Source organism: Diceros bicornis, chromosome 5 (assembly GCF_020826845.1).
Source record: "Diceros bicornis minor isolate mBicDic1 chromosome 5, mDicBic1.mat.cur, whole genome shotgun sequence".
NCBI classification, from domain to species: Eukaryota; Metazoa; Chordata; class Mammalia; order Perissodactyla; family Rhinocerotidae; genus Diceros; species Diceros bicornis.
The window spans coordinates 42,280,979-42,307,238 of NC_080744.1; the positions used below are offsets into that span (position 1 = coordinate 42,280,979).

Genomic DNA, 26,260 nt, shown 5'->3' on the forward strand with positions numbered 1-26,260 from the left:
TCTCCAGCCTTGGGATTTTTACATCCTAGGAGTTTGAAGAGACAAAATTGTAGGTCCCCCCAACTTCCTATAAAATCTCACAAGGATTTTGTGGGCACTCCCTCAATTTCCTCCTTTATCATGCTATGTAGAATTAACTGTCTAAAGACTTCCACACAATTAGGGACTGAGGTGGATGACACATAACCATTTATCTTCACTTTCCCCAGAAACTGCCCTAAAATGATAGTAGCAGGATAACAGGGTAAAAACCCCCAGGGACTAAGAGAAAGGAAAAGAAGGAACAGTAAATGAGAGCTGCCCAGAAAGTTTTGGGAGACAAGATAGCTGACGGAGGAGTGATTTCTGATTTAGATAGCAGGGTACAGAAAGCAGAGACCAGTGTCTACAGAGATAGACAATAAGAAGTGAGCCAATTCACCCCACAGAATCTCACAGAAAATGTGTTGTTCTCAGTATCAGTCACCAGGGAGAGGCAACAACAATTTGCATTCACGTGTTGTGGTCTGTAATATGCATTTACTGTATCACCTCAGGATATTTGAACTCTCCCATGTGTTGCCACAGTCTGCAGGTGGGACCTAGATCTAACACAACTGGACTTGTTCTAATGCACTATGTTGATGATATTATGATTATCTCCAAAACTGAGGCTTGAGCTAAAAGAGTAAATGATATGACTGAATGGGGGTGATTGATTAACTCCAAAACAATCCAGGGCCCCACATAGACTGTGAAATTTGGGGGTATTCCATGAGCTGGAGCAACATATGGCATACTGCAGACAACACGGAATAAATTGTTATTGCTTCCCACCTCTCAGACTAAACTAGGGACTCAATACCTAATGGGCCTATTTGGCTTTTGGGACTATCATGTCCCTCACTTAGGGATACTGTTAGTTTAAATCCATAAAAAGGCTATATTTGATTAAGGATCTAAACAGCAACAAGGCTTCTTGGAACTGCAGAAGGCTGTAGCCCAAATTATATCATTAGGACCATATGACCCTAATGATGAAATAAAGTTACAAGTGTTGGCTGCCTGCACTCATGCCAACTGAAGTCTCTGGCAAAAGCCCATAGCCGCTGCTCAATGGTGACCTTTGGGCTTTTGAACTAGAAAAGTACCAAATGCTCCTCTCTAGTACACTCCTTTGGAAGACAGTTACAGGCTTGTTATTGAGTGTTTATGAAACAGTCCCAATAACTGAAGGATTTAAGATTATATATATATTTTTAAATTATTTTATTGAGGTCATAATGGTTTATAACATTGTGAAATTTTAGGCGTACATTATCATGTATCAGTTTCTGTATAGACTGCATCGTGCTCACCACCAATAGTCTAATTTTTGTCCGTTACCATATATATGTGCCCATTTACCCTTTTCACCCAACCCCCTTCCTCTATGGTAACCACTAATCTCTTCTCTTTGTACATGTGTTTGTTTATCTTCCACATATGAGTGAAATCATGCGGTGTTTGTCTTTCTCTCTCTGGTTTATTTAGCTTAACATCATGCCCTCAAGGTCCATCCACGCAGTTGCAAATGGGACGATTTTGTATAAGATTATATTCAGGCCTGAAATACCCAACATATGATGGGTGATGTTAGAAAAGCATTCCAACAAGGAGGACAATGCCCAAAGAAGTTCCATCCTAAAACAGAAATGGTATATATGTGAGCACGCTACTGGGAGTCTCCTGGGAGGAACTCATTGTATTCACAAGCAACTAGCTTCTTCTCCCCTAGGACTGACTGTAGAGTCTCCTGAGGAGGATTTGCCAGCTGTTATTTGGCCCCTGCTGATGCTCAAACTCATAATAAAATCCGCCCTATTTGCCAACAAGAAAGGCAGAATTTTCAGTTCTTCAGGGAAGTATTCCCAGGAGAAAAGGTCCATCATAAAGCTGGCAGGTAAATTACTGTCCCTTTATCTGTCATTTGGGAGACTTAAATATTGGCAGGACATATTCTAGGTTTGGCTTCCCATACCAATGGCTAAAGCCAATGTTGCTAATACTATCAAAGGACAACAACTATATATATATATAAACACACTGATTCAGTTTGGCTTTCCTGGTTACATTTCATCAGATGTAACCAGGATTTCATCAAGACACTCGCTTTACCGCCTACACCGTGAAACAACGGGCAAAGAAACATCATGTTCGATTATCATTTTACTGCTCACCCTCAAAGTCATGGGTTAATAGAAAATTGGAATAGACAAAACATCTGCTTTTAAAAATGAGGGGTAATAAGTGATTGAAGGGCTGGTCCACAAAGTTTCAGCATCATGTCTTGCAACCTAACTTGAGGGGAATTAAAGGTAGTTCCCCACTAGATAATTAGGTAAAATTAATATTGTAGAAGTTAATAAAACTTATGATACTGATTTTGATGATCAAATGTGCTGCAAGATTGAATTAAAATGCCCTTAGGATGTTATCCTTGTGAAGGAGAATTGGCCCGAAGAAAATTTTGACCTGAGCAATGATAGGTCCATTACAGTTCCTTAATCCCTCAACAGACACCTACCATAAAATACTGACGGCTGTAGAACAGGTAGACAAATTGTAAAGTTAGTTCAAAAATATGAGAAAGTTTATGCTGGAATTTTTGGATGGTTCAGCTATCTGTTTATATCCATACCAGCCCCTCATGGGTTATTACAAATGTGTGGAATCTGCATGTACATTTTGATTGCCTATTTGATTATATGATATTGTCAGGCAAGTAACGGCTCTCAAACTGAGAGTGATCATTTTGTCGTAAAAAGGCCTGGACGGTGGATCAGGTGGATAGATGTGCTGTGAGGGTTAATTCCTGCAGGCCTGAAATTGGCCTGAGCTGTTTTACTAAAATAAGAAATGTAGCCACATGACACCGACCCCTGGTCCAGGCGTAAAGTCTACTGATTATCTGTGCTGCTTTGTAACCATGGGTAGGAGGAGTTTCAGAGCAAGCTGTTGGCATTGTTTATTGACAACAGTGAAATTGATGATTTGCACCTGGTCTGAGATGTCCAGAGGATTCTGTCATTGGCGCTAGTTACATAGCAAGCATATGCCCAACGTGACCAACAGCGGATGAGAAACCCTGGTCGAGACTCCATCTTGGGCTCCCTGGTTCTGAGATGGTCCATGCCCACATTGGTAGTTCCCGATCTGAGAGAGAAAGTGTGTCTAGAGGGCCCTTACAGAGGGATAACAAATGGAGCTTGAGCTCAGCTGCCCTGGACATTTTGCCGTGAAGCAGCCTTTGGCTGAGATACATATCCTTACTTTAATGCTGCTGCTATACTGTGTTATACTGTGTCCTTTTCCTGCAATAAACTGTAGATTTATAAGCATTGTCATTTGAGTCTTTAGCATGAGTCCTATGAGTCTTTAGCAATCAAACCTCATTTTACCGTCACTGTTATGCACTGAACGGAATCTGAGTATTTTTTATGTTATTCTAATTTCTCAAAAAAAAAATCCTATGCGTCCAAAAGTTGACCAAAAAAATCTAAGGTAGTGTATTTTCACATTCTCCTGTACTATTGGGTGGCATTACAAGTAGTTACAAGTTAACACACTATAGGAGTCAGATCCATAAGCTTTATTTTGGAAAGCCTACTCCAGAAAGGAATATCATGCTTTTTACTAGGAACGAGACCTGCCCTACAATGTCAATATTAGATATTTTTATTTGAAATTTTATTTATTTGTTTGTTTTTGTGAGGGAGATCAGCCCTGAGCTAACATCCATGCCAATCCTCCTCTTTTTGCTGAGGAAGACTGGCCCTGAGCTAACATCGGTGCCGATCTTCCTCCACTTTATGTGGGATGCTGCCACAGCATGGTCTGACAAGCAGCGCGTCGGTGCGCGCCCGGGATCTGAACGCAGGCTGCCAGCAGTGGAGCGCGTGCACTTAACTGCTATGCCAGGGGGCCGGCCCCTGAAATTTTATTTTTGATGACAATAGGTTTTCCTAATGTGCATAGCTGTTTCCTTTAGACAATGAGTTACAAAGGGGGTTGGTGTTCCCTAGGAAGAGTGGTAATCCAAAGTTGTTGGCATTTGATCTGGAAACCTGACATCTGTAGCAGCAGATGGTGAGCCTTCTGCCTGCTACAGATCACAGAGAAGTCACTGGGTTGCAGAAGCGGTGAATGACGGATAGAAGACACCTGATAGCAACTGTGTGTTGGAGCCTAGGCTGCTTCTATTTTCCTCCACAACCTTGACAAGAGAGCAACCCACAAGCAGTGTCAGAGGATCTAAGAATAGAGACTTTATTAAGTCATTCGATTGAGATATGTTTGTTGAAATAATTGTTTTATTTAATAACAATGCAAAAGGCCAATGGAAGGAATGAGATGAGATGGGGAAGAGGGAAGAGTCCAGGATGGCTTGGTCAACTGAGTCAATTGTGATATTGTGTTGAGCCTGCGATGCCTCTGCACATCCCGATAATGTCCACAGAGAGTTGGGAACAGGACCTGGAGCTCAGGATAAGGTCTAGACTAGAAGGTCTAGGCATAGGGCGTCCCCTCCCACATAGCCCCTGGGAGTTATTAGTGGATATGCGGAACGAGAAGACCTGTGCACAGATGAGATCAGCCAGGAAGATCTAGGAGAGAAGGCCCAAGGACAGGACCGGTGAACATCCACCTCTTAAGGGCAGGAAGAAGACAATTTAGTGAAGGAGCTTGAAAATCAGTAAGAAGAGATGAGAGAAAGTGAGATCACAGAAACCCAAAAGAGGAGAGACATTCAAAGGAATGGTCAGTGAGACCTGAACAGTCTCCACTGGAAATGACACTTGAGAGGTCAGGCCAGGGATACCATTAGTACCTTGCAGTGATAAGGCAGAAATCAGATAGCAGGAGACTGAGGAGTAAATAAAAGGTGAAAAAGTGGAATAGTATACATATTCTTTCTGGAAGCTTAGCTCTAAAGGAAAATGAAGTTGCCAGAGGAGTAGTTTTTGTTTTGAACGTTATTTTGAAGATGACTATGTGCTGAGAGAAAACACACACAGGCTGGAGTTATAAGAAAGATGATAACTGATGTAGCGAGTTCCTGAAAAAGGAGAGGAAGAGTAGAATCCAAGGACAGTCGTGTGGCTTGGAGCTGGTCAGAAGACTCGCCTCTTCCTGTAGCAGTGAGAGAAGTGTCTCTTTATAGGGGGTTGAGAAGTAAAGGCAAGTGATGAGATGAAGACCTGACTTTTCTCTTTAGAAGCTTAGCTACTAGTAAAGGAAAGGGAGAAAGAACGTTAACCAGAGAATGCAAATGCAGATAAATCTATAGGGGATTGGAGCAGAAAAGCTGAAGGAAGTGACACCTGATGGCCTCTATCTCCTCTGTGAAAAATGAAACAATATGATCAGATAAGAGAACACAGTGAAGGTTTGGAATAGCCACTGAGGAGAATGTGGAGGGTTTGTAACAGAATTGCTGAGTAGTAGTTAGGCCTGGGAATATATACCGTTAAGTGTGCACCAATCCACACGATTGTATAGATTTCTTAAGCAGGATTCAGTCCAAGTGTGGAACTGGTTTCTGTGGCAGACGAAAGGGGACACCAGGATACAAAGGAGTCAAAGGTGTTGGCAAGGCGTGGTCGAAACTTAGGACTCACTTCAAAGTACATCTCCCCCACCCTCCAGATTTTTCATGAGTCAACACATTTAGCATCTTGAGAATGGAGGCTCTTTTCCTTTTCTGGGGCCTAGGATTAGTCCCTTAGATTCAAAAGACATTCAGATATTTTTGAATGAGTGAATTAATTAATAATAAAATCTGACTCTGCTAAACATTTCTGAATACATGTATTAGCTTTAAATTTTTATCTACTAGGGATGAATACAGTGATTATTTGAGAGCATTAGAATTCTGTCCCAAGAGCTACATTCCTATAATTTACTTATGCTTAAAATAATTAGACTGATGCCAAACTCTAATAAAATCCATTCTGTAACATAAAAGTTTATTAGAATAAAAATCCATGTGCAGTATCCAACATTAAAATTATTTCACATCACATGTAGGTTTTACCTCCATTAGTTTTTTTTAACGCTTTTAAAATATGTGTTTTAAATAATTTGCACATCTGTAAACACATCTTAGATTACTGAAGATGCAATGTATCCATTAGATACTGAACATCAAAATTTAAGGATGGGAACTGATAGATATATCCTATTGCACTAAACATTTCTGTAAAGTTTTGGACAGAGAAGAAAAAGACATCAAAATAAATCACTTGAAATGAGGTAAGTTGTATGAAAAGGTTTTTAGTAGCAAATATCACCAATGTTGAGATGAGAATATTAAGACCATTCATGGAAAATTCACTTAAATGTTTGCATAGTCTAGGTTATTTTTTTAAAAAGTTATCAAAATCCTTATTAGAAAAAGAGACAATTATAAGATTTGAGTACATTCTAAGTCTTTTTCTCATTTAGAAAAAAGAAGTGATACAAACATTCACAAGTCTAGAAAAAAGAAAAAAAAAAATGAAGATTAGGACCAACATTTCAAGCTGCCTTTTGGAAAGAAAATTAAAAACAGAGGTAGATGGTTAAATATTAGTGGCCAAGTTACTCAAATGACTAATTTTTGTCACCAAATTTTTACACTTGAAGCAAAATAGTAAATAAATTTAGGAGTGGAGAGTAAGACCTAGCACAAGTTATTTTCCTTATATCAAAGAAAAGTAATAAAAATAAGCCAGGCTTAAGACCCCTATTAAGGATATGATTGTTTAAAGCACTACAGTTCATGCACTTTTTAAAGCGAGAGAATGAACCTTATCCCTATGCTTCCTAGGTTTATTTGAGGCCAAGCAACAAGCCCCATCAGGCCTGCTCAGTCAAAGTAGGACTGTAGGGTGCCTCGGCGCCGGACATCGCAGGTCCAGCAGTGGAAGCCTCCTCCCAGGGAATTGGCGTTCCGAATGTTAACCTTAATGGTACTGATATCTGTATTGAAAGAGAGAGACGTGGTCAGTTAGATGGACTCACATGGAGATTCTCTTATAGAAAGGAGGCCTAAAGATGGGAAGGAATCCTGAAGTTCTAACCCTTAAGTCTACCCCAACCCAGAATAGTCTTTCAATTTTACTTTCACCAATTATATTTCATCTGATCTATTCCACTGCTAATATAAAACCTTCATCAAAAAGTCAGCAGACTCTGAAGTCTATTTTGTTCTATTGACAATTCACAAGCTAACAGGCTGGATGAGCAGATGTATCTGTCAAATGTTTAAAAACGATAAAGAACTAAAATTTCAAGACCTTTTAGAATTATGCTTTAAAACTATTTTATCAGACTGTTTCTAATTTTACCATGTCAATTTAGTAGGAAAAGTATAATTTAGCCAACCTGAAAAGTTGACTTTACCTACTCACATATGAGCAGAGTTTACCTGACACAATTAACTTTACCAGGCCACCTTAAGGAGACAGTGGAATAGAGCTCATATGTTAGTATCTGGGTTGTATGGTCATACAGCTACCAAAGCTACTCAGACAACGAATCTGGCACCATTTGTACTGGCATGGCTTTGATGTGTACGGCTCAATCAACCAAAGGTATTTAGGAAGAATCTGTTATGTTTGGCATAATGGGGTTTTAAAAAGAAAATCTGTTCTCCTCCCTCAAGGAACTCAATATTTTGAGGGAAATACAGAGTCACTGAAGTGTCCATTGGTATAGTTAGGGAGGGGAAGGCAGCAGGAGCCATCAGGAAAGACTCCTGAGAAAGTGCAACTGAGCAGGGCTTTGAAGAGTAGGAATAGGTTTTGGCCAGGGGTAAGGAGAGGGCTTGGGATAAGGAGTGGACTTTTAAATATGAGCATATGTTTCCTGCTAGACAGACGTATCTATCTTATTCAGATGGCTAGAGCCATATTAATCCTGAATTGGAGAGAATTCAGTTACTTGATCAAGTTTGCTTAACAAATTCTCTGTGTCTAAAATGACTTTATTAAAAATAAAATTATAAATCAGATATTTGGCACTTAATAATATTTTAAGTTGAGAAACAATAAAATCTTAATGGACAAAGAAACTGAACCCAAGCAATTGGGTTATTGAATGAAAGCCAGAAAAAAAGTGGCATAGTGTGAGGGGTCAATGTAAAACTGACAGGCCAATCCTTTTAAACTGATACTACATTAAGGAGGGATGTGTCAAAGGGTCAAATAATTTCTTCTGAGCAGCCTACCTGATATATAAGACATAAATCAAAACATGACTCAATTTCAACAAAGCACTACCTGGCTTTACTTGGCACTTAGGATATGTCAAGTATGTTGAGAGTGACAAATAGACCCACTTCTGTACTCTATATAATAGCCACATGAAAATCCCTTTTTTCAACACTTTTCTCAATAATACTAGAATAACTGGTCTAAATTTTGAATATCAGGATAAGCAAACTCCCACCCAAGTAAAAACCAGTTCTGCTTCTTAGTTCAAAGCTGAATGACTTACTGACACCCTCTACTGCATTTCATTACTTTGTTCATTGTGCTTATCACACAAATAACTCACTTCTATATCTGGACCCTTATAAATCCTTTAAAATATATAATGACAATTAAATTACTTTTAAAGGACCCTCAACAATTTCCTATTTGGGGAAGGGCTGATTACTCTATATGCTGATCTGTAAAGGGGTAGTTCTTCACACGTGGGCACCAGGAGGTTAGAGAGGTCATAGAAGATTGATAAACTTATTGCTAAGGGGATGTCTGAGGAGCCTGGGATGCATCTCCAACCTTTTGAGGTTATGATTGTTGAAAACAAAAATATTGTGCATCTACAAAATAATAACTTGGTATCTCTAAAAGGAATGGAAATTGAATTAGATACATCATACATCAGACCTAGCATGTCATTTCTTCAGTTATTCTCATTTGATATATTCTCGTATGACAACATGTTTTATTTATTGTACATACCCAGCTTTTCAAACATCTTTTGAATCGGGACTTCATTGGCATCCACCATAACACGCTTTTCATCTAGCATTAAGACATTCATGGAAAGCCATTTGGATGACATCCAGAGCGGGTGATCTAAAAACAGCAACAACTGTTAAGTCATGTCTGCTATCACTGTTGTTTAAAGCAAGAATGTGAAAGCAAAGAATACTATTAGAGTGACAGCTCAATTCTTTCAGTAGTTCACTTTCCCTTGTAAAATTTTACTTTAATCTTAACACAATTTATCTATAAATGTTATGAATCAATCTATACTCATTGCACATTTGAATTTCACCTTGTTTTCTTTAAAAAGTCCTTTCTTGCTTTATACGATATCATTTTATACTGATTTTTCCCATCTTTTCACTCTCATTTTCTATGGAAGGAGAGGTTGTGAACACAAGTCCAGCCTTGTTCTAGTACCCATAAGTCCGAAGTGCCAGTTTATTCCCTACCAGAGAAATATTTTCTCTAAATTGCTAAAATTTGGGCTGCTATCTGTAGGTGAAAGACCCTCGGTCACTGAAGTCATCATTTTAGTCTATGAGTATATAAAAGTATACATACCATCTGGGATGACTGGTAGTGGAGGAGTAACTATGGTCCATCCTGCTTTCTTGAAAAGATCAATCTGCAAGACCAAAAAAACCCCAAAAAACCCAAACAGGCTTAAATCTACATATACTGTTCTTATCATTCTTGATCTCTGATAGCCCTTCTGATTAATAATTCTTTTTGAGAAGCTGTCTTCTCAACTGTCAAAATAAAATGAAATGAAATTTTCAAAACATTTGGACGATTTTGTCTGAATCCTAATTAAAAATATACATAAAATCTCCGGATTACCAGATTGAAGTTAAAAAGTAACAGAAATGTTAAAGCTTTTAAAGATATTCTCCTACTTTTCTCAGGTCTCAGAGATTTTAAAATACCAAACGTACTTTCCTTGAGAAATTATCATTAAAGAAAATGAAAATATTTCCTAACTAATTAGTTATAAGAAAACAAAAATGTGACTATATCAAATCCATAGTCCATCTGCTTCATAATCCATCATTTTGTGTCTATGACCAGGGTACAAAGACAAATGTTAAGGATGTACTCCTAAAGAACCATAATTGTTCTTAGTGACCTACTGTAACTCAGCCATCCCTATGTTCACATACCCACTTAGTATATCAAGAAATTATATTAAAATGAAATGAATAAGTAATCTTGGTCATTGGGTCTAAATATATGGGATAGAAATAAATAGTGATATGGTAAAATAGTGATTTTAAAAAGATTACTGCAGCCTAGCAAATAACACAAAATCACTCTGCCCAAACAGAAGTAGGGGGCAGCGGGCGGTAGTAGGAGACTGCAGGTGATGGGGATGGACCAGCTGTAGTGCAGCGGCGCTGCTCCTCCCTGCAGCGTGGGGCTGGCAGAGAGGGGCCCGACCTACTGGAGACGGAATAAAATACCCACTGCCCAGTGGCACTGCCCTAGACATGCAGAGATCATGGTGTTTGCATAATTCAGCTGCTGTGGAACCTTGGCTGAAAATTATGAGACAATGCCACTCTGTTTGATAAAAGCACACACTAACGCATTAACTTGAGCCTTTGACAACAACAGGCAAAGTCTGATGACTCTATACTAATTATCAGGGTTACAACATATATTTGTGAGTGTTGGACATCTTGTAATAAATACACCATTAACAATCCAATGTTTGATCATAATAATGGTGAGCATTGCTGAATTTGTCACTTAGAACCATTAGGAACCATGGAAATGCTTAAAATAAAAGTGGCATCAGTTGCTAGATGCTATTGTTTTCCAAGAGTCCTGAGAACTCCCTTACCTGGTGACATGGTCGGTCAGGGTTGGAAAGCACAAGACCTGGTCCAATGATATTGAAGGTGGCATCAATATGCATTGGATTGGGATCTTTAAAGGAGATGATGTGTACTTTGTAGTCTGGAGCAAGATGCCTACGCATCCATTCAATGCCCAAGTAGTTTGTAACCTGAGAATAAAAGGAAGACATAAATCTATAAAGATTTGGTTCTATGTTTAGATACCTAAAAATATTTAGGATAAAAATATTTTAATTTGGAATTAAAAAATATAATAGAGTGTGAAATTTCACAGGCAGCCTTTATCAACCTGGCTTCTCTGTACAAAGATATCTCTTCCAGCTCGAATGAAGTCAGCAGCATCAAAGCATGGCTCGAACTCAGTCGTCACAAATTTTCCCTGAGCAGCCAATTTGTGTCTGTCTTCTACAGAACGGATGGGGTAATCCTAATTGGAACAAGAATGCACACACATGATGCATTGGTTCATGAGGAAAGTATTTATAGGGCATTCATTACTAAGAAAATTAGTTCAACATCATCATTTCCCAAAATACTACTATCCTGTTCTAGAATAAACCTGCATGGGGAAGATGTAGGTCCATGCTAACCAAACCAAAACAAACAAACCAACAATGAAAAATGAAAAACCTAGACATGACAGTAATTTCCTGATACTTAGAAGCAAGTGGTACAGAGGCAGTAATGATTCTGAAAATATTCCATGACCCATACATTGATTTATGTAGCTATCTACAACATTGAAAGTCAATGGGATGAAATCCTTCTGTTCTTTTAGACAAGAAATTTGGTCCTGAGCCTAACTCATACCATAAAATGAGATGCCATGCAGCCCCTGCCAAATTTGATTGGGTGTGGTGGAATAATGTCATTACTCGTTTCTATCCTCAGACTCCTACAACAAATTTTGATTTTTTTGATTCTTTTTATAAATAATCAAATAGCAGGTGATCTAATAAGAGACATATACTTCCTTTTACTGTGAATTTGGCCCGTAGACTAAATTCCTTTTCTAGAAGAAGAGAATGGAGTTCAGCCTAATGACTTTCTGTCTCCACCACTGAATAGCTGTGTGCCTTTGGGCAACTTTTCCTCCCTGTAATAGAATGATGCTATCCCTTCATGGGGTTGTTGTGAAGAATAAACAGGACTGAGGATGTAATAAAGCACTTAGCCCAAGGCCTGGCACATGGTAAGCACCAAATAAATGTCAGCTATTGTTATTACTATTACTATTATTATCATGATATCATTTACTCATTTTCACCATAAAACAATCTTTTTAAAAGTAGGTGATGCTCTCAGTTTCTGATATGCATAATAAATACAAGGTATTAGTGAATCTCTATCTTACACTCTGTGGATTATTTAGAAAAGTTACTAATAAGCTTGCCTATAATTAGGGACTCACCTGGTCATACAGCTCATCAGCCATTGTGGGCTTAGGAGCCGTTGTCCACTTGGCACCACGGTGGAAGTAGTCTTTGATAATTGATCGGTATGCGCGGTACTCAAAGAAGCGAGCCCGCCACGCCATGGGAGCCTCGATTATCTCATTTCCCACAACTAACAGGATGTCTCGAGGCATCGCACCATATAAACCTGTCAAAACAAAAAGTTCCACAACAACCTCAGTAATGCTAATTTCCAAGACAGAAAAGTCTATATAATATGATCCCACTTTTTGGTAAAAAAAAAAATTACAGAAAACCTGTACATGTGTGTATGTATATAATTATATGCAAATGGTAAAAAATATGGAATGATACATACTAGATTGTTAACATGAATTTTGTGTGGCGATGGTGAAGCCAAGCCAAAAAAGAAAAAAAAAAAGAAAAAAGAATAAAGCAATGAAGTCATGGTTCAAAGAGATCTTCAACCACAAAGTTTTCACCTTTTGTAAGCTCCTTTCTTGCTACACAGAAACAAGTTTTTCAGGGAATATCAGTTCCACGAGATAGAAATTGGGCCAAGGATAGCTTCTAGAACTATAAATTAGAACACTGACCTCAAGCACAAGAACGATCGTGTAGCAACGTCAGTTAAAAATAAAATGGAAATGTTTCTGTTCCCCTCTTAACTTCTGCTTTTGAGGAAAATTAAATGGAATCCTCTGTTCAAATATAGGGAAATGACCATAAAGTTTAGAAAAACTACTTCTTTCCAGGAGATTTTGATTTACAGTGGAGTTTAGAATATGTACAACTTAATCATATCAAAAAGAACCAATCTGTTCCTAAATAATCTTTAAAGTTTTGAAGGATTATGAAAACAAAAGGATCTCTGAGAAATTATCAGAGCCTCCTCCTTACACATTAAAAAAGAAATTAAAAATTAAGACTAGTAGTTTAGATATCTGACATCACTTACCCGTAGACTCAAAATCAGGAGTTTTATACTTCAATGACCAATCAATGGGGTCAGGCCTCCTCACTGTCACTCCCTCCATTTTTAAAATATTGCACATTTCTTCAATTTCAGCAACAGCCTTTTTCAAATGATCTTTGGGAAAATAGTGGCCTCCATGCTTCTGGTAAAATGGCCAGTACTTTTCATATGTGTTGGCCTAGAAGCAGAAGAAAGTAAGTAAAATACTTATAGGAGAAAAATATGACTCATGACAGGTTCAGAGGCGGTGAACAGTGATTTGTATAACCACAGAATTGGGCCTAAGACCATGTCTTGTCCAGTGCTGACCCCCAGCAGCGAGCACACTGCCTCTCTGGGAAGACACTCAATGTCTGTTGAATGAAGAACTCTAAATCCCCTTGATGTTTTGAGACCTTTTGTTCCTTCTGCCTGAGATCTCACACCCTACCACTCACAGCTTATCTGCCCTCAGACAGGCTTGGACTCTCTTGGGCCAGTTTTTGCATACTTCATAGACAAAACAGGACACGGGTGCGCCCGCTGGACAATCTCAATGAAATCAAATAAGAGAACAAACAAAATAGCATAAGAGAATAAAAGCACACCTATACTAAGGTAAAACCAGAGGCTATCCATGCATCCCAGAATTCTGTCTAGAAAACAGTACTTCAAGATATTTTGTGGGAAAATAGGACACTGCCTCCTTAAAGGTTAAGGATATACTCTCAAATATGCTTTCTTTTTCTTAAAAACCCATTATTGACTTTCCCATTCATCAGAATTACCACTTGGCAAAATTGAGCCACAGTGCAAGTCTGGCTTTGGTGCTTCCTACCCTTCCCCGCCAAGGTGTCTCACCCCAACCACACTCTCCTCTCCCCAGTCCATCCGAGCTCTCATACCGCTTCAGGTCCTTTTGTCATAAAAGAAAGTGATCTGATAAACGACTCCACAAATTTTTAGTAGCTGGAAAAAAGTTTAACATTTAGAAAGTGTCCACAGGTTATACGTATTTTAAAAGACAACTGAATGGAAAAAAGTGGAACGCTTTAAAGAGGCTCAGTTAATTTGCTAAAAATTACTGCTGAATTAGGGTAGGTACCACAACTGTAAAATTTTGGTTTTCAAAAGTAAAAATCTAGAAAGATTCTTCATTTGGACTGTTTTGCATGTGCCTAAGTACTCAGTCAATTTAAAGAAACACATTGGGAGATACAGGTGATACATATGGATGTAATTTATTAAGGCAGATGAAGCAGAATTCCGATCAGAAGATCCAAACGCTAAGAAAAAGCCTTGGGCCTTCAACAAAAGATTGGTAAAGCAATGTACATTTATATTTTTTAAGTTTTAAAAAAATGTTTAAAGTAGGTATTTTAAAAAATATTTCCTTATCTCATTGATTAACTGATCAACTACCAGTCCTGATCATGTCAGATAAAAGTTTCCAACACAAATCAGACAAGTTCAGATAGTGGTAAGTGCTATAAAGAAGAGGAAAACTGGGTAACGAGATAAAGTGTGTCTAGATGTCTAGCTCTTTAATGTCAAAGACAATGTCTTTTCCATATTTTCTGTCTCTACTTCCATTTTCACCTCAGCCTGAAAAATAACAAGCATGTGGAAGCAGACCTGACTCTTATTAGTTTAATATCTAGGTTCGCATCAGTTAGGTTGGGGCTGAGCCTGCTGGAGAAGAGATAAGAATCTGAAAAACAGATCTTTAACAAACACGAAGGATGCCAGGGAAGCTCTAAAACAGGGGTTGGCAAACTGAAAGCCCATGGGCCAAATCTGGCCCACTGCCTGTTTTTGTTAATAAAGTTTTATGGGAACAGAGATACACTCATCCATTTACATATTGTCCTTGGCTGCTTTTACACTACAATGGCAGAGATGAACAGCTGAGTAGTTGTGGTAGAGACAGACCTATGGTCTGTAAAGCCTGAAATATTTATTATCTGGACCCATACAGAAAAAGTCTGCCGACCTCTGTCTAAATTATTAGTTGCTTTACTTCTGAAGATCTATAGGCAAACAACAGGCTCAATTTCTGGCCCATGAAAAATATGATCAACATTAAAAACCTGAGTACTTTTTAAGATCAATCCACTCTTCTAAAACACAAAACAAAACGAAAGCATTCCACTGTTTTCTACTCCCAGGAAGTCCTGCAGCAGCAACCAGAAGGAGAGGATAATAATGCGTCTTTATATTCCTCTCAGACACATCCCGGTACTACTCATCCATTCACCACTTCCTCCTTCTCATGCCAGGCACATCTCTTACAGTCCACGAAGGGACAAGAAGCCTTTGAAAATTTAACACTGGATTACAGGAGATGCACAGCCATGCTGTCTTGCCAGACACATCCCAAAGTATCCTGTGTGACTATCTGTGCAGAGTGAAGCTTGCCTTGATAAATATAAAGTAAACTTTCCTGGGAGAAAAGAGTTATTTGAACAAGTGTGAGTTTCCTTGTATAGCCCATACTCTGCTAAGGTTGGACAAAGTCCAAATGATTAGGGCACATGACATTTTCCAAGAGATAGTTGGAAATTACTTACACTTTCTTTATAACTGTGCTAAATGAGTTAGAAATTATTTACCAAGTATCTGCAAGAAAAAAAACACTATATTAAATGCTGAGCATATGATGTTTTTAAAAATCTGTTGCAGAGATATGGCTGCATTCCTAGAAACTTTATAGTCTTTCGGAGCCTAAAATCTTTCGTGGGGTTTGCCAAGTGAATTTTAAATACTGTCTTTGGGAGGCTAGGAAATATCAATATAAACTTCTTATTTATCCAGCTGCATACTTATATTACATTAACCTTGACTGACTTTCTATTTTATAAAAGGTCCTTTATCAAGGGCGTCATTAAAAAAAGACAAAAGCAAAAAGAAGCACATATTTGACGGAAAATATTCACTATGTTTAGCAGAATAAAAAGCCACATAGCTTTTAAAAATTCTGCTTCCTGACAATGATGTTCCTCATTCCCATAAAATTTCTCTAGCACTTATATCTTCCAACATATCTTATGCTCTATTTGCCTATAAATAGTTTACTATATTATTTTATCTTTCATTGTTTCCAAACTGATTAATACATCTGTGTCATTTTTCTCCAACTAGACGGTAAGGCCTTTCCTTCCAGGGGCCATGCATGTCTTAGATTGACTTTACTCTCCCTCAATACATAGTTTAGTATGTGGCATAAAGCAGAAATAATCAGATGAATGAATGAAATCAATACTGCTGATGCAACTAATGTCTACCATCATTACACCCTCGATGTAGCTTTGCAATGTAATTGGCAAACAGGATCCATACAACTACAATGAGTTGTGGTTTTGTCCTTTAACATACTTAACATGTAACCTTTTACTTTCATATTTAATCTTGTTAGGTAGATAGCAAACCTCTTAATATCTTCTTTTTATTGAGGCCCAGAAATTCATAGAATATTGCCCAAGATGAAACATCTGATTAACTGAGACTAGCTGTCAAGTTTTCATCATATACCTAATTCAATCCTGGTCTCCTGACTTCAGTCTGGTATACTTTCCACAAGCCTATGAAATTACAAAGTTTAAAGTCATAAATCAAGTGACAAAGAACTCAAAATAATGTCTGAGAATTCTGATTCCATAAGATCACATGGTATAAAAGTCAATAATTTTAAAGACGAGTAGAAAGATAAATTATTGCCTGAATTTGAAATTTACTTTCACCTAGTTAAAATGGTTAGGAGATGAGACTTCATTTCAAGAAAAGACTTAAAAAGATCATGCCTTTTTAAAACATGTGGATGGTATATAAATTAATCTAATCATCAAATTTCAAATATCAGAACCAAAGGTAGTTTCAGAACAATTAGAAGTTATTAATTTTCCTATTATCCTGTCTTCAAGGTCTAACTCAAGAATCATTTTATTCCTGAAGACTTCCTAACTATCCAGCACTTGGTCATTGCTTTTTCCTTAGCTCTCCTGGCACTTCAATTCAACTGCCTTGCCAACTAGTTGGCATAAGATACTTAGTATTAGTCTTTGTTTCTATGTGAACATCGCATCTCTCCAAACAGAAAAAAAAGATCTTTTGTGCTAATACCTGTGGAGCCCTGGTACAAGGTAGGCAACATTTCTGAGGATGATGTAACGAAACTTACTTCCTCAATCCACATTACAAATAAAAATGTAAATATTCAGGAAGAATTTAAGTACATTGAAGATATATTTGTAACCCATCATTAATGGAAGCTTAGGCTGTGTCTACAGTGTGGATGGTACTCCCTTAGATTTGGGACCCTTATGCTGTATACAACCTGAAGAGCAGCTCACAGAGGCCCTGGCCATAATATTACAGATGAAGAATTCTAGGAGGTTAAAAAACGGAGATATTACTTGTTGCTAGGGAAATCCTGTAAGGCTTTGTGGAACGTTCCACTGGAGCTAGGTGGTAGGTTTAAACTGCAGACAAGAAGGGTGCAGGAAGACAGGTGGAAGAGATCTAGGTGGGAGCAAAGGCATGAGACTTGTTTCGGGAACAGTGAGTAGTCTAGCTTGGCTGCCTACCTGGTTATCCTATAAAGGCTGCTGAAAACCAAGGTGGAACATTAGAGGTTAGAGGGACTCAAACAGGAATGAACATCTGCTAACTTGCCATATTAACACACCTCTAAGATGATCCAATGATTGAAATGGGGAGTCCTGGCAAGGCAGAGAAGGGCCAGATTATGAAGGATCTTCAGTGCCATGAGGAATCCTAAGCAGTAAGAGGTTAGGGGTTAGAAAACAGAGGAGTGAGAGGAGCAGGATGAGTAACATGATCCAATTTTGGGTTAAAAAAAATCACTCTGATAAAAGCTGGAAGGTGGTTTGGAGAGAACAGTGAATGGGGGAGACTAGTTAGGAGTTAACTGCAATAGTCCAGGCAGATGAGATTCTGACCTAAGGTAGTGGCAGAGGGATGGAGGCAAGGTTCATTGTGGCAAAAGACTTGTTCCATCTTAGAGAAGGGATGTGGCTGAAGGAGAAATAAAAGATGATTCATTGATGTTTTCGTTTGAGTAAATAGGAATGCCAAAAACTGAAAGGGAGGAAGGAAGAAAGAAGGGTCCAGTTTAGCAGTGGCTGGCAGCTGAACTCAAGATGTGCCACACTTGAGGTCCCGTGGCAACACCCAGTAAGGAGTTTAACATGTTGATCTGGACAGAGTTCAGGAGAGAGACGTGGACCAGAGTGGCGGTGGGATCTGAAGCTGTGACAACAGCTAAGAGAAGAGGGCCAAAAGTGAAATTCTGTTCAACCCCAACACCACAGACAGTGCAGGAAGATGTGAGGAACAGTGAAAGAACTAATATCCCCAGACAAGTCTCTCAGAATCCAAAGGAAGGAGTTATCCTTTGCATAAACGGTGTCCAGTACTACAGAGATTTCAAGTAAGATAACTTAAAATCAATCACTGGACTTGGGAGGTCCGGAGTAAGTAAAGTGACGGCTGTTACAGAGCAGAGTGGGAGCACAAGGCCGACTGCAGGAGGCGAGGCGTGAACCTGCTTCACACACGTGAATAGCCTTGCTTTACTTTACCTTCACCTCCACGGTGAATGGGGGAACACAGGCGTTTTCTGCTCTGCCCACGATCACCTCTTCTAACGGGTCCCATTCATTGTAAGAGGAGACAGGGCAGTCTTTGGGAAGATCATCAGTGGCCTTGTCATCAGCTGCACGGGAATTCCGGGAGGAAGCCGTAGCTGCCTGGGTGCTCTGGAAAGTTCGCTGCACCCATCCTGTTAAGATTCTTCCAAGCTTCCAAGAACAAAGAAAAGATTACTGTGTAGTCCTGTACAGTATTTGGGGGGAGGAGGAAGTAGAGGTGGGATGAAAACCCAGGACAACATACTCAGAATTTAAAATCCTTTAGGAGAATGTAAACCAAGATGTTAGTGTATAGGTGGGTAGTGGGGTGACAAGTGAGTTTTACCTTCTTGTTTACTTATACATTATCTTTTTATCTAGTATGTTAATTGGTGCAACTCTTTAAAGCTCCTCAGAGGATGTTGTCCCCAATGAACATATACCCCCATTTATATCTCAGAATGGTTTTCTGCAACCAAGCTTTAATCAACTCTTCCGCAGATGATGGGTCACTCTCTTTCCAGATAACCACAGAAAGCTGTTCCATGTCTCCCTGCCAAGTTATGCTGGGGGAGGGGGCCGCCTTTCCCCTTCAGTATCAAAGGTTACCAACATTAGGCTTTTTTTTTGCCCAAACGAAAATGCGGAACCATTTGTAAAGGACCTTATCTTTCAGAATAATCAGCTTCAAACCAAAATTTTTTCGTCGCTGACACACACTTCACATTCTTTGGCACTTCAATTCTGAGAGTGACCAAGCGCCATCTGCTCCATTTTACAAATGGTCCACAGTACCCCAGCCAAGACAAGGATTAACTCAGGCACAATTTAAACAACTAGAAAGGAGATCTAAGAACTTCAAAAAAAGCCTTTTGAAAAAGCAGGGACTATAAAAATCTAGAGCGGAGTGCCCAGTGCTCATCCACTGGGCAAACCTCAACCCCCCCAATCTTTATCCTACTCTGTTAAAAGCCTTAGAAAGGAGGCAGGGTACGGACCAAAGCAAGAGGGATAGTGCCAGCTGTTCTGGAACCAATTGCTGGAGGGAGCCAAACTGCCCTGCTATTCCTGTCCTGGGAGCTAGGGAGGGTCTGCAGGCGCATGCTTACATACCAGGGAAGCGGGGGGCGGGGACCAGGCAGAAACTCTGGGTACAGACCAAACTCGCTCCAACTCCTCTCGTGGCTCAGGACTCCACGTTACACTTGGAGAGGGCCTGCCCGCTCCCTGTCGGTCCCCGATTCCCACTTTGCATGCCCAACCCCGTCCGTCCACCCCACACGCATGACCAATTCTATGCCCACCCCGGGCAATGAACCCCAATAACGCCACCCTTTTGCTAAGTGGTGTTACTTGTCGCCCCTACCCCCTCACTCCATGCCGGAAGCTCCGTGGAGTGAACAGAGGTCCGGCGGGGGAGGGTGGTGCCCCCCGTGCTGATGGCCGCCGCGGCCAGAGAAGCGCAGAGAGCAACCGTACCCACGGGGTGTGGCCCCAAAGCATGCCCCCCTCCCCGGAGACATGGCCAAGCTCCCGGCAGCCAGCAAAGGCTCTTGAAGCCGAGCTTCCTAGGGGGACCAGAAGGGACACTGTCTTGCCATTCCTGCCGGAGAAAGCGAGGGAACGAGACGGGGAAAGCATGAAGTCGCCGGAGGAGGCCGGCGGGCGCACGCACCCGAGACCCTAGGTAGTGCACCGCTTCAGCGCCGCGGCTCCCGCCGCGCAGACACCGCACCCGCAGCATCGCCCGCACCCGGCTGGTCCACGAGCGGAATGTTCCTGGCGCTCTGTTGCGTGCTCCCGAGCCTCCGGAACGCGCGCCTGCAGCGGGGTGTCGGGGCGCGCCGCGAGCCGCCTTTTGTAGCCTCGCTCCGCCCCGGCCGCGCCCCGCGCGCCCATTGGCTGCCGGGAACAAGTGGGAGGGCCGCCTCGAGTTAGGAAGCGTGAGGGACCGCCCCGGGCGCGGGGTCCAGTGCCCGGTGCTGGCCCTTCTTTAGCTTGTGAGTCCACCGACTGGCTTCTGCTGCGCTGCGCGGAGCCTGGCCCGCGTGGGCCGGAGGAGACCCACCGGTGCCTCAGGGAGGGGGCGGAGGACGCGACTGCTGACGAAGTCAACTTAATAGTATATACATATATTGCTTTAAATTGACATTTATGGATTTAAGTATGCTAAACGTGGGTACAGTCACACGTTTAAATTCATCTTTGTGCACTGACTCAGTGCCCTCATTTTACAGTGAACGAAACCACCTAAAATTTAGGTGGCTTCTTAGGGTAACACGGGTTTGAGACTGGAGACGCCTAAGTCTGGAATTCAGGTCATCCGTCCCCCGGGGTGCTGCGCTTTCCACCCACTAGCCGGTTAGCCCTTCTTTGGAGTACTTGGGGTTTCAAACAGTCTTTGGCCATGTGCCCCTGGCTTGAGAAACTCAATCATGAGAATAGAGACAAATGTGGGCCAGAAATAAAGGAGGACTACAGTTTCTTCCCTTGCATTTCATGTATTTAAATTTTTGTTTCAATTTGATTAGGATGCATTTATTAGAAAAGTAGTTCCCTAACAGAGCAAAGTCTTAACTGCCGCGGGTTTGTGCAAAACTAGAGAACTCAGTTTAATGTTTAAGTTCCTAGCAGGAGAGGGGGCAGCAAGATTTGAGTACTTCGTTTTTGTACCTACAAAATATGTAACTGTTTATTTTTAATGAGCTGTCTTTTTAATTCTGGTGTCTCAAACTTGGTTTCCAGAGTTCATTGATGCAAGGCCAGACAGGCAGGACGGTGTAGCGGAGAGGGAGCCGGGAGAACAGGTTTCTAGTCTTGACTCTGGTATAGGCTACTATGTGTCTTCTTGAGCTGCAATCTTCTTATCCTCAAAGGGAGAACAGTTGCATTTATTGTCCCTAGCACACAGGGTCGTTGAGGCGCCAAAAGGAGAGATTGTACCTGCAGAACCTGGTGTGCCACTAAGAGCTATATGAATATGAGGTAATATTTTACCAGCTCGAACAACAAGGAGGCCTCCAAATGTGATAATATGGTGAAAGGAGTCAGTAAGTCTTGGTTCATATCTTAGCTCTGCTACTAACTTGATGTGTGACCTGGAACCAAATTCCTCCACCTTTCAAATGAAGGTGTCACACTTCTAGTGAAAGCTTTGGGAAATCATTTCTCAAAATTTAAAAACTACCTTCTCTCAACAATTAAATGCAGCCACCTCTAAGGTCTAATTCTCTCCGTGTTTTTAGGGTGGCCAGAACCTAAAAGGAGTGTGCTCCTCCTCACTAAAGGAATTTAAGAGTACAGTAAGTACACATCACACATGGTATTGACATTACCCTATATCATTTCTGTCTGAGATATGAGGACATCCTCATGTTATTCATTATAGACACTATTTTAATTTTGCAGATATAAAAATGGGGAGTGCCTGGAGATAATGAGGCCAGGGTGTCATTAAGTTTTATGTAAAGAAAAACTCTTATTATAGCCATAGAGCATACCCTTATCTCCTGGAATCCAGGGGAAGTATGTGGACAGAGCTACCCAAACCAATCATACTGCTATAAAAGCAAATCAAAGCACTTTCTGCACCCCCCTTTTTCCTTTCCTATTTATTTTTTACCCTTGAAAAAAATTCTGTGATGATTTTTAGATTGACTTCATCAATTAGAAGCACAAGTCTTCCATATTGCTTTGTCTAATATTGGGCCAACTCTGCAAAGTATCCATGGTGATACCTGGCAATTCCTTGGCCTTCAGTTGCTGCTTTTTTCAGAAGAAATAGAATAGACTGTGAACTCTTGCCTTCTTCTCCCTCAATGGCAATACGTTAGTGTAACACCAATAACTTTTATTGAACCAATAATTTTAGGATCCTGGGGGTCTCATAATTAATGGTTATGCATATTTAAGTCTGATAGTAGTTTACTCTTATAGGTTAATCTAGAGGCATAATTTAGGGTAGTGTGGGGGTAAAGGACAAAGAATAGAAAACACGTCAGAAGCATGGCAAATGATTCTGCTCTCCAGTTTCTCCCTCATCACTGTTGCTTTGGGGATATGCCCACTCTACCTGGTTCCAACCAACAAAGTACAGAGTTTTTGAAATGTGTCCTGAGATTAAAATAAAACAAAAAGCTAGTAAAGTCATTGGGTCAACAAAATGAACAACAAAAGAGCCTGTTGTAAGAATTCATTATTTCACTATCATTGTTGACATGAGAATCTGTACATAGGAGGCAATTGTAATGTGTTCCTAGAACTTAGAGATTCAGCTGCTCCCTGAAACTGGTAACACACACACACATACACACACACAATGGATGAGACTGGCTATCTGCAGAAGCCATCCATTCTAACAGACATTTGTACCTATAGTTTAGGGGACAGGATATCTCTCAAATTGAATCAGAAAAAATAATGGATTACTCAAGTTCAAACAAGATGACTAAAGTATATTCTCATGAGCGGAATGTAGTTAAAGAAAGACGCAGTTTTTCCCCCCTCTCTCTCTTTTTTTTATGTGAGGAAGATTAGCCCTGAGCTAACATATGATGCCAATCCCCCTCTTTTTGCTGAGGAAGACTGGCCCTTGGCTAATATCCATGCCCATCTTCTTCTATGTTATATGGGATGCTGCCACAGCATGACTTGACAAGCAGTGCGCTGGTCTGCGCCTGGGATCTGAACCTGCGATCCCCGGGCTGCTGCTGTGGAGCACGTGAACTTAACCGCTATGCCACTGGACCAGCCCCTCTTTTTTTTTTTTTTTTTGGCTGAGGAAGATTCGCCTTGAGCTAATATCTGTGCCAGTCTTTCTGTGCCAGTCTTTCTCTATTTTATATGTGGGTCGCTGCCACAGCATGGCCACAGGTGAGTGGTGTAGGTCTGTGCCTGGGAACAGAACCCAGGCCACCAAAGTGGAGCATGCTGAACTTAACCATTAGGGGCTGGCCCCAAGATGCAATTTTTTAAAAAGCATTATTTGGAGACAGCCCTGGCGGCCTAGTGGTTAAGTTCAGAGCACTCCATTTCAGTGGCCTGGGTTTGGTTCCAAGGCTGGACCTACACCACTCTTCTGACAGTGGCCATGCTGTGGTGGCAGCTCACATAAAAAACAGAGGAAGATTGGCAACAGATGTTAGTTCAGGGCGAATCTTCCTCAGGAAAAAAAAAAGTATTATTTGGACTGCATTAATAAAATATTTCTGGAAGGATACACAAGGCACTGATAATGTAAATTACCCCTGAGGTGAGGATCTGGGTGACTGGGGGACAGGGGCAAGAGGGAGATTTTTCACTGTATACCCTATTGTACTTTTGAATTTTGAACATGTGAATGAATTACCTACTAAACAAACAAACATTTAAAAGAATACATTTACAGAGGTGTGACTGTCAAAATGGAGTTTTCTAAAAAGGAAGCTGGAGTGCACAGTCTATCCGAGTCTATTCATCAGCTCTCTCTGCGGGTGGAACCAGAATATTCTGGTTCCTGGAAAGGTGAAACCTATTGAGGACAAGAATAATTTCATGGGCTTTGAGGAAATATTCTTCAAGAATATTCACCTTCTCCAGCTTCTGAGCTCACCAAGCAACCTTCCCATTCCTGAGAACCTCGGCATGGGGAAGGGGTTACCCTGCAGGCTGAGCACAAATGATGTGGTGGCTGGAAAGATAGAGTCCTTGTGATAAAATATTAAATCAGTATTCTAGCTTATCCTTCACAGTCTGGTGAGTTTGGTCGGTGTAGCTGAGTCTTTGCTCTCAAAGTATGTTCCCTTTCTTAATGCTCTTCATTTCCTGCCTGCCTCATCAATTCTGGGTAAACTGATGAAATCCAGTTTCTGGACATATGCTGTGGGACTGGCTTGCTCCCACAATACTGTTCTCCTGGCTCACAGCACCTATCATACTGTCCTGGAATTGCCTGCTCATCTGCTTTTCTCTCACCAGGCTGTCGGCTCCAAAAGGGCAGGGAGCCTGGTTCAGCCACCACTGTAGCCTGAGCACAGTGCCTAACACAACACAGGCCCTCAATCAGTCGTTCAATGAAGGAAGTGCTGCTCTGAAAGCCCAGGCTGGAATAACCCAACCTCCCTCTTTAATATCTATCTTGCAGTCTTTGGTTTCAGCATCCTTTATGTGTCTGGAAATCCTCTCACATGACTTCAACTACCCCACAACTCAGATGACGTCCTAGTACTTCTAGCACCACTTTCTCTCCTGGGTGGCCGATCTACATTTCCAACTACTTGCAGATGAGAATGTTAGCCTAGGAGCCTGGATACCAATTTTCTGCTATACCTTGGGCAAGTCACTGCCCCTCACTCAGCCTGAGATTTCACATTTGAAGGTAAAGGCACTGGTCACTAGATAATCTCTAAGGTCCCTTACAGCTCTAAAAATGCTATGTTTCTATGCTGGTGTTTTGTCAGCACCTCAAACTCAGTCTGCCTGCAGTGGAACTCCACCACCCTTTTCTCCTACCTCTTGTCAATGGTTCCATCCTTTTCTAGTTATTTAGGCTTGAAACTCTCAGGCATCTTTGTCTCCTCCCCCTAATCTAGTCCTCCATGTTTAATGAGCCACAAAATCTTATGAAAGCAGCCTCTGCACTGACCTGTTAGAGATCCTTGTAGGATTTTTATTAGTTGTCAATAGCTGCGTTATTACTGCCCATCTTTTCTCAGTGACGTGGACTCTTTCATCAGATGACAACTGGAAAACAGTAGCTCCAATTAAGTTAAACACACCTTTCTCCAAGTATTTAAAATAATCTCAGTTTAAGTCGGCACTCAAACTGATCTGACTTTAAGAAAATTGAGTCTTCTCCAAGGAACCTTCTTATTTCTTTCACCTCAGTCTTCAGATACCCTTATGGAATTTAAAAGCCGTAGACACTATTCTCCTCTTTTAGGTCCTAAGTAAAGTTAAACTAAAAGGCAAAGGCCATCACATCTGATAATGTCTTGATATCACGAGTATATGGCAGAAAATTTTTGTTAATGGAAAAACAACTGCATCTGCTCCAGTCTCACCCCAGCCTTTTTTTTTAAAAAAACAAAAACAAAAACAAATTTATTTATCTATTTATTTTTGCTGAGGAAGATTCACCCTGAACTAACATCCACTGCCAATCTTCCTCTTTTTGTATGTGAGCCGCTGCCACAGCATGGCCACTGACAGACAAGTGGTGTAGGTCCATGCCCAGGAACAGAACCTGGGCTGCCAAAGCGGAGTGCACCAAACTTAACCACTAGGCCAGTAGGGCTGGCCCAAATAACAGCTTTATTGAGATATAATTCACATAAGATAAAGTTCACTCTTTTAAAGAGTACAAGTCAGCAGTTTTTAGTATATTCATAGAGTTGTGCGTCTATCA

At 40.6% G+C, this 26,260-nt stretch overlaps 1 protein-coding gene across 1 annotated transcript; it reads right to left on the reverse strand.

Moving 5' to 3' along the window:
• Positions 1 to 5,966: 5,966 nt before the first annotated feature.
• On the reverse strand, positions 5,967 to 20,696 carry GATM (glycine amidinotransferase). Its single transcript, XM_058541503.1, has 9 exons — positions 20,552 to 20,696; positions 18,829 to 19,047; positions 13,232 to 13,427; positions 12,270 to 12,460; positions 11,148 to 11,285; positions 10,843 to 11,007; positions 9,561 to 9,624; positions 8,970 to 9,086; positions 5,967 to 6,981 (listed from the first exon to the last, which is right to left on the reverse strand). Exons 1-9 carry the CDS (start codon positions 20,618 to 20,620, stop codon positions 6,869 to 6,871), a joined length of 1,272 nt encoding a protein of 423 aa, XP_058397486.1. The 5' UTR covers positions 20,621 to 20,696; the 3' UTR covers positions 5,967 to 6,868.
• Positions 20,697 to 26,260: the final 5,564 nt, after the last annotated feature.

Excerpts from the sequence above, each read along its gene's own strand:
- GATM (XM_058541503.1), bottom strand. The coding sequence starts at position 20,620 with ATGCTGCGGGTGCGGTGTCTGCGCGGCGGGAGCCGCGGCGCTGAAGCG. Across the intron at positions 19,048-20,551 it reads TGCACTACCTAGGGTCTCGG|CTTGGAAGAATCTTAACAGG; the intron begins GTGCGTGCGCCC and ends TGTTCTTGGAAG. Across the intron at positions 13,428-18,828 it reads CATTCACCGTGGAGGTGAAG|GCCAACACATATGAAAAGTA; the intron begins GTAAAGTAAAGC and ends TTCTGCTTCTAG.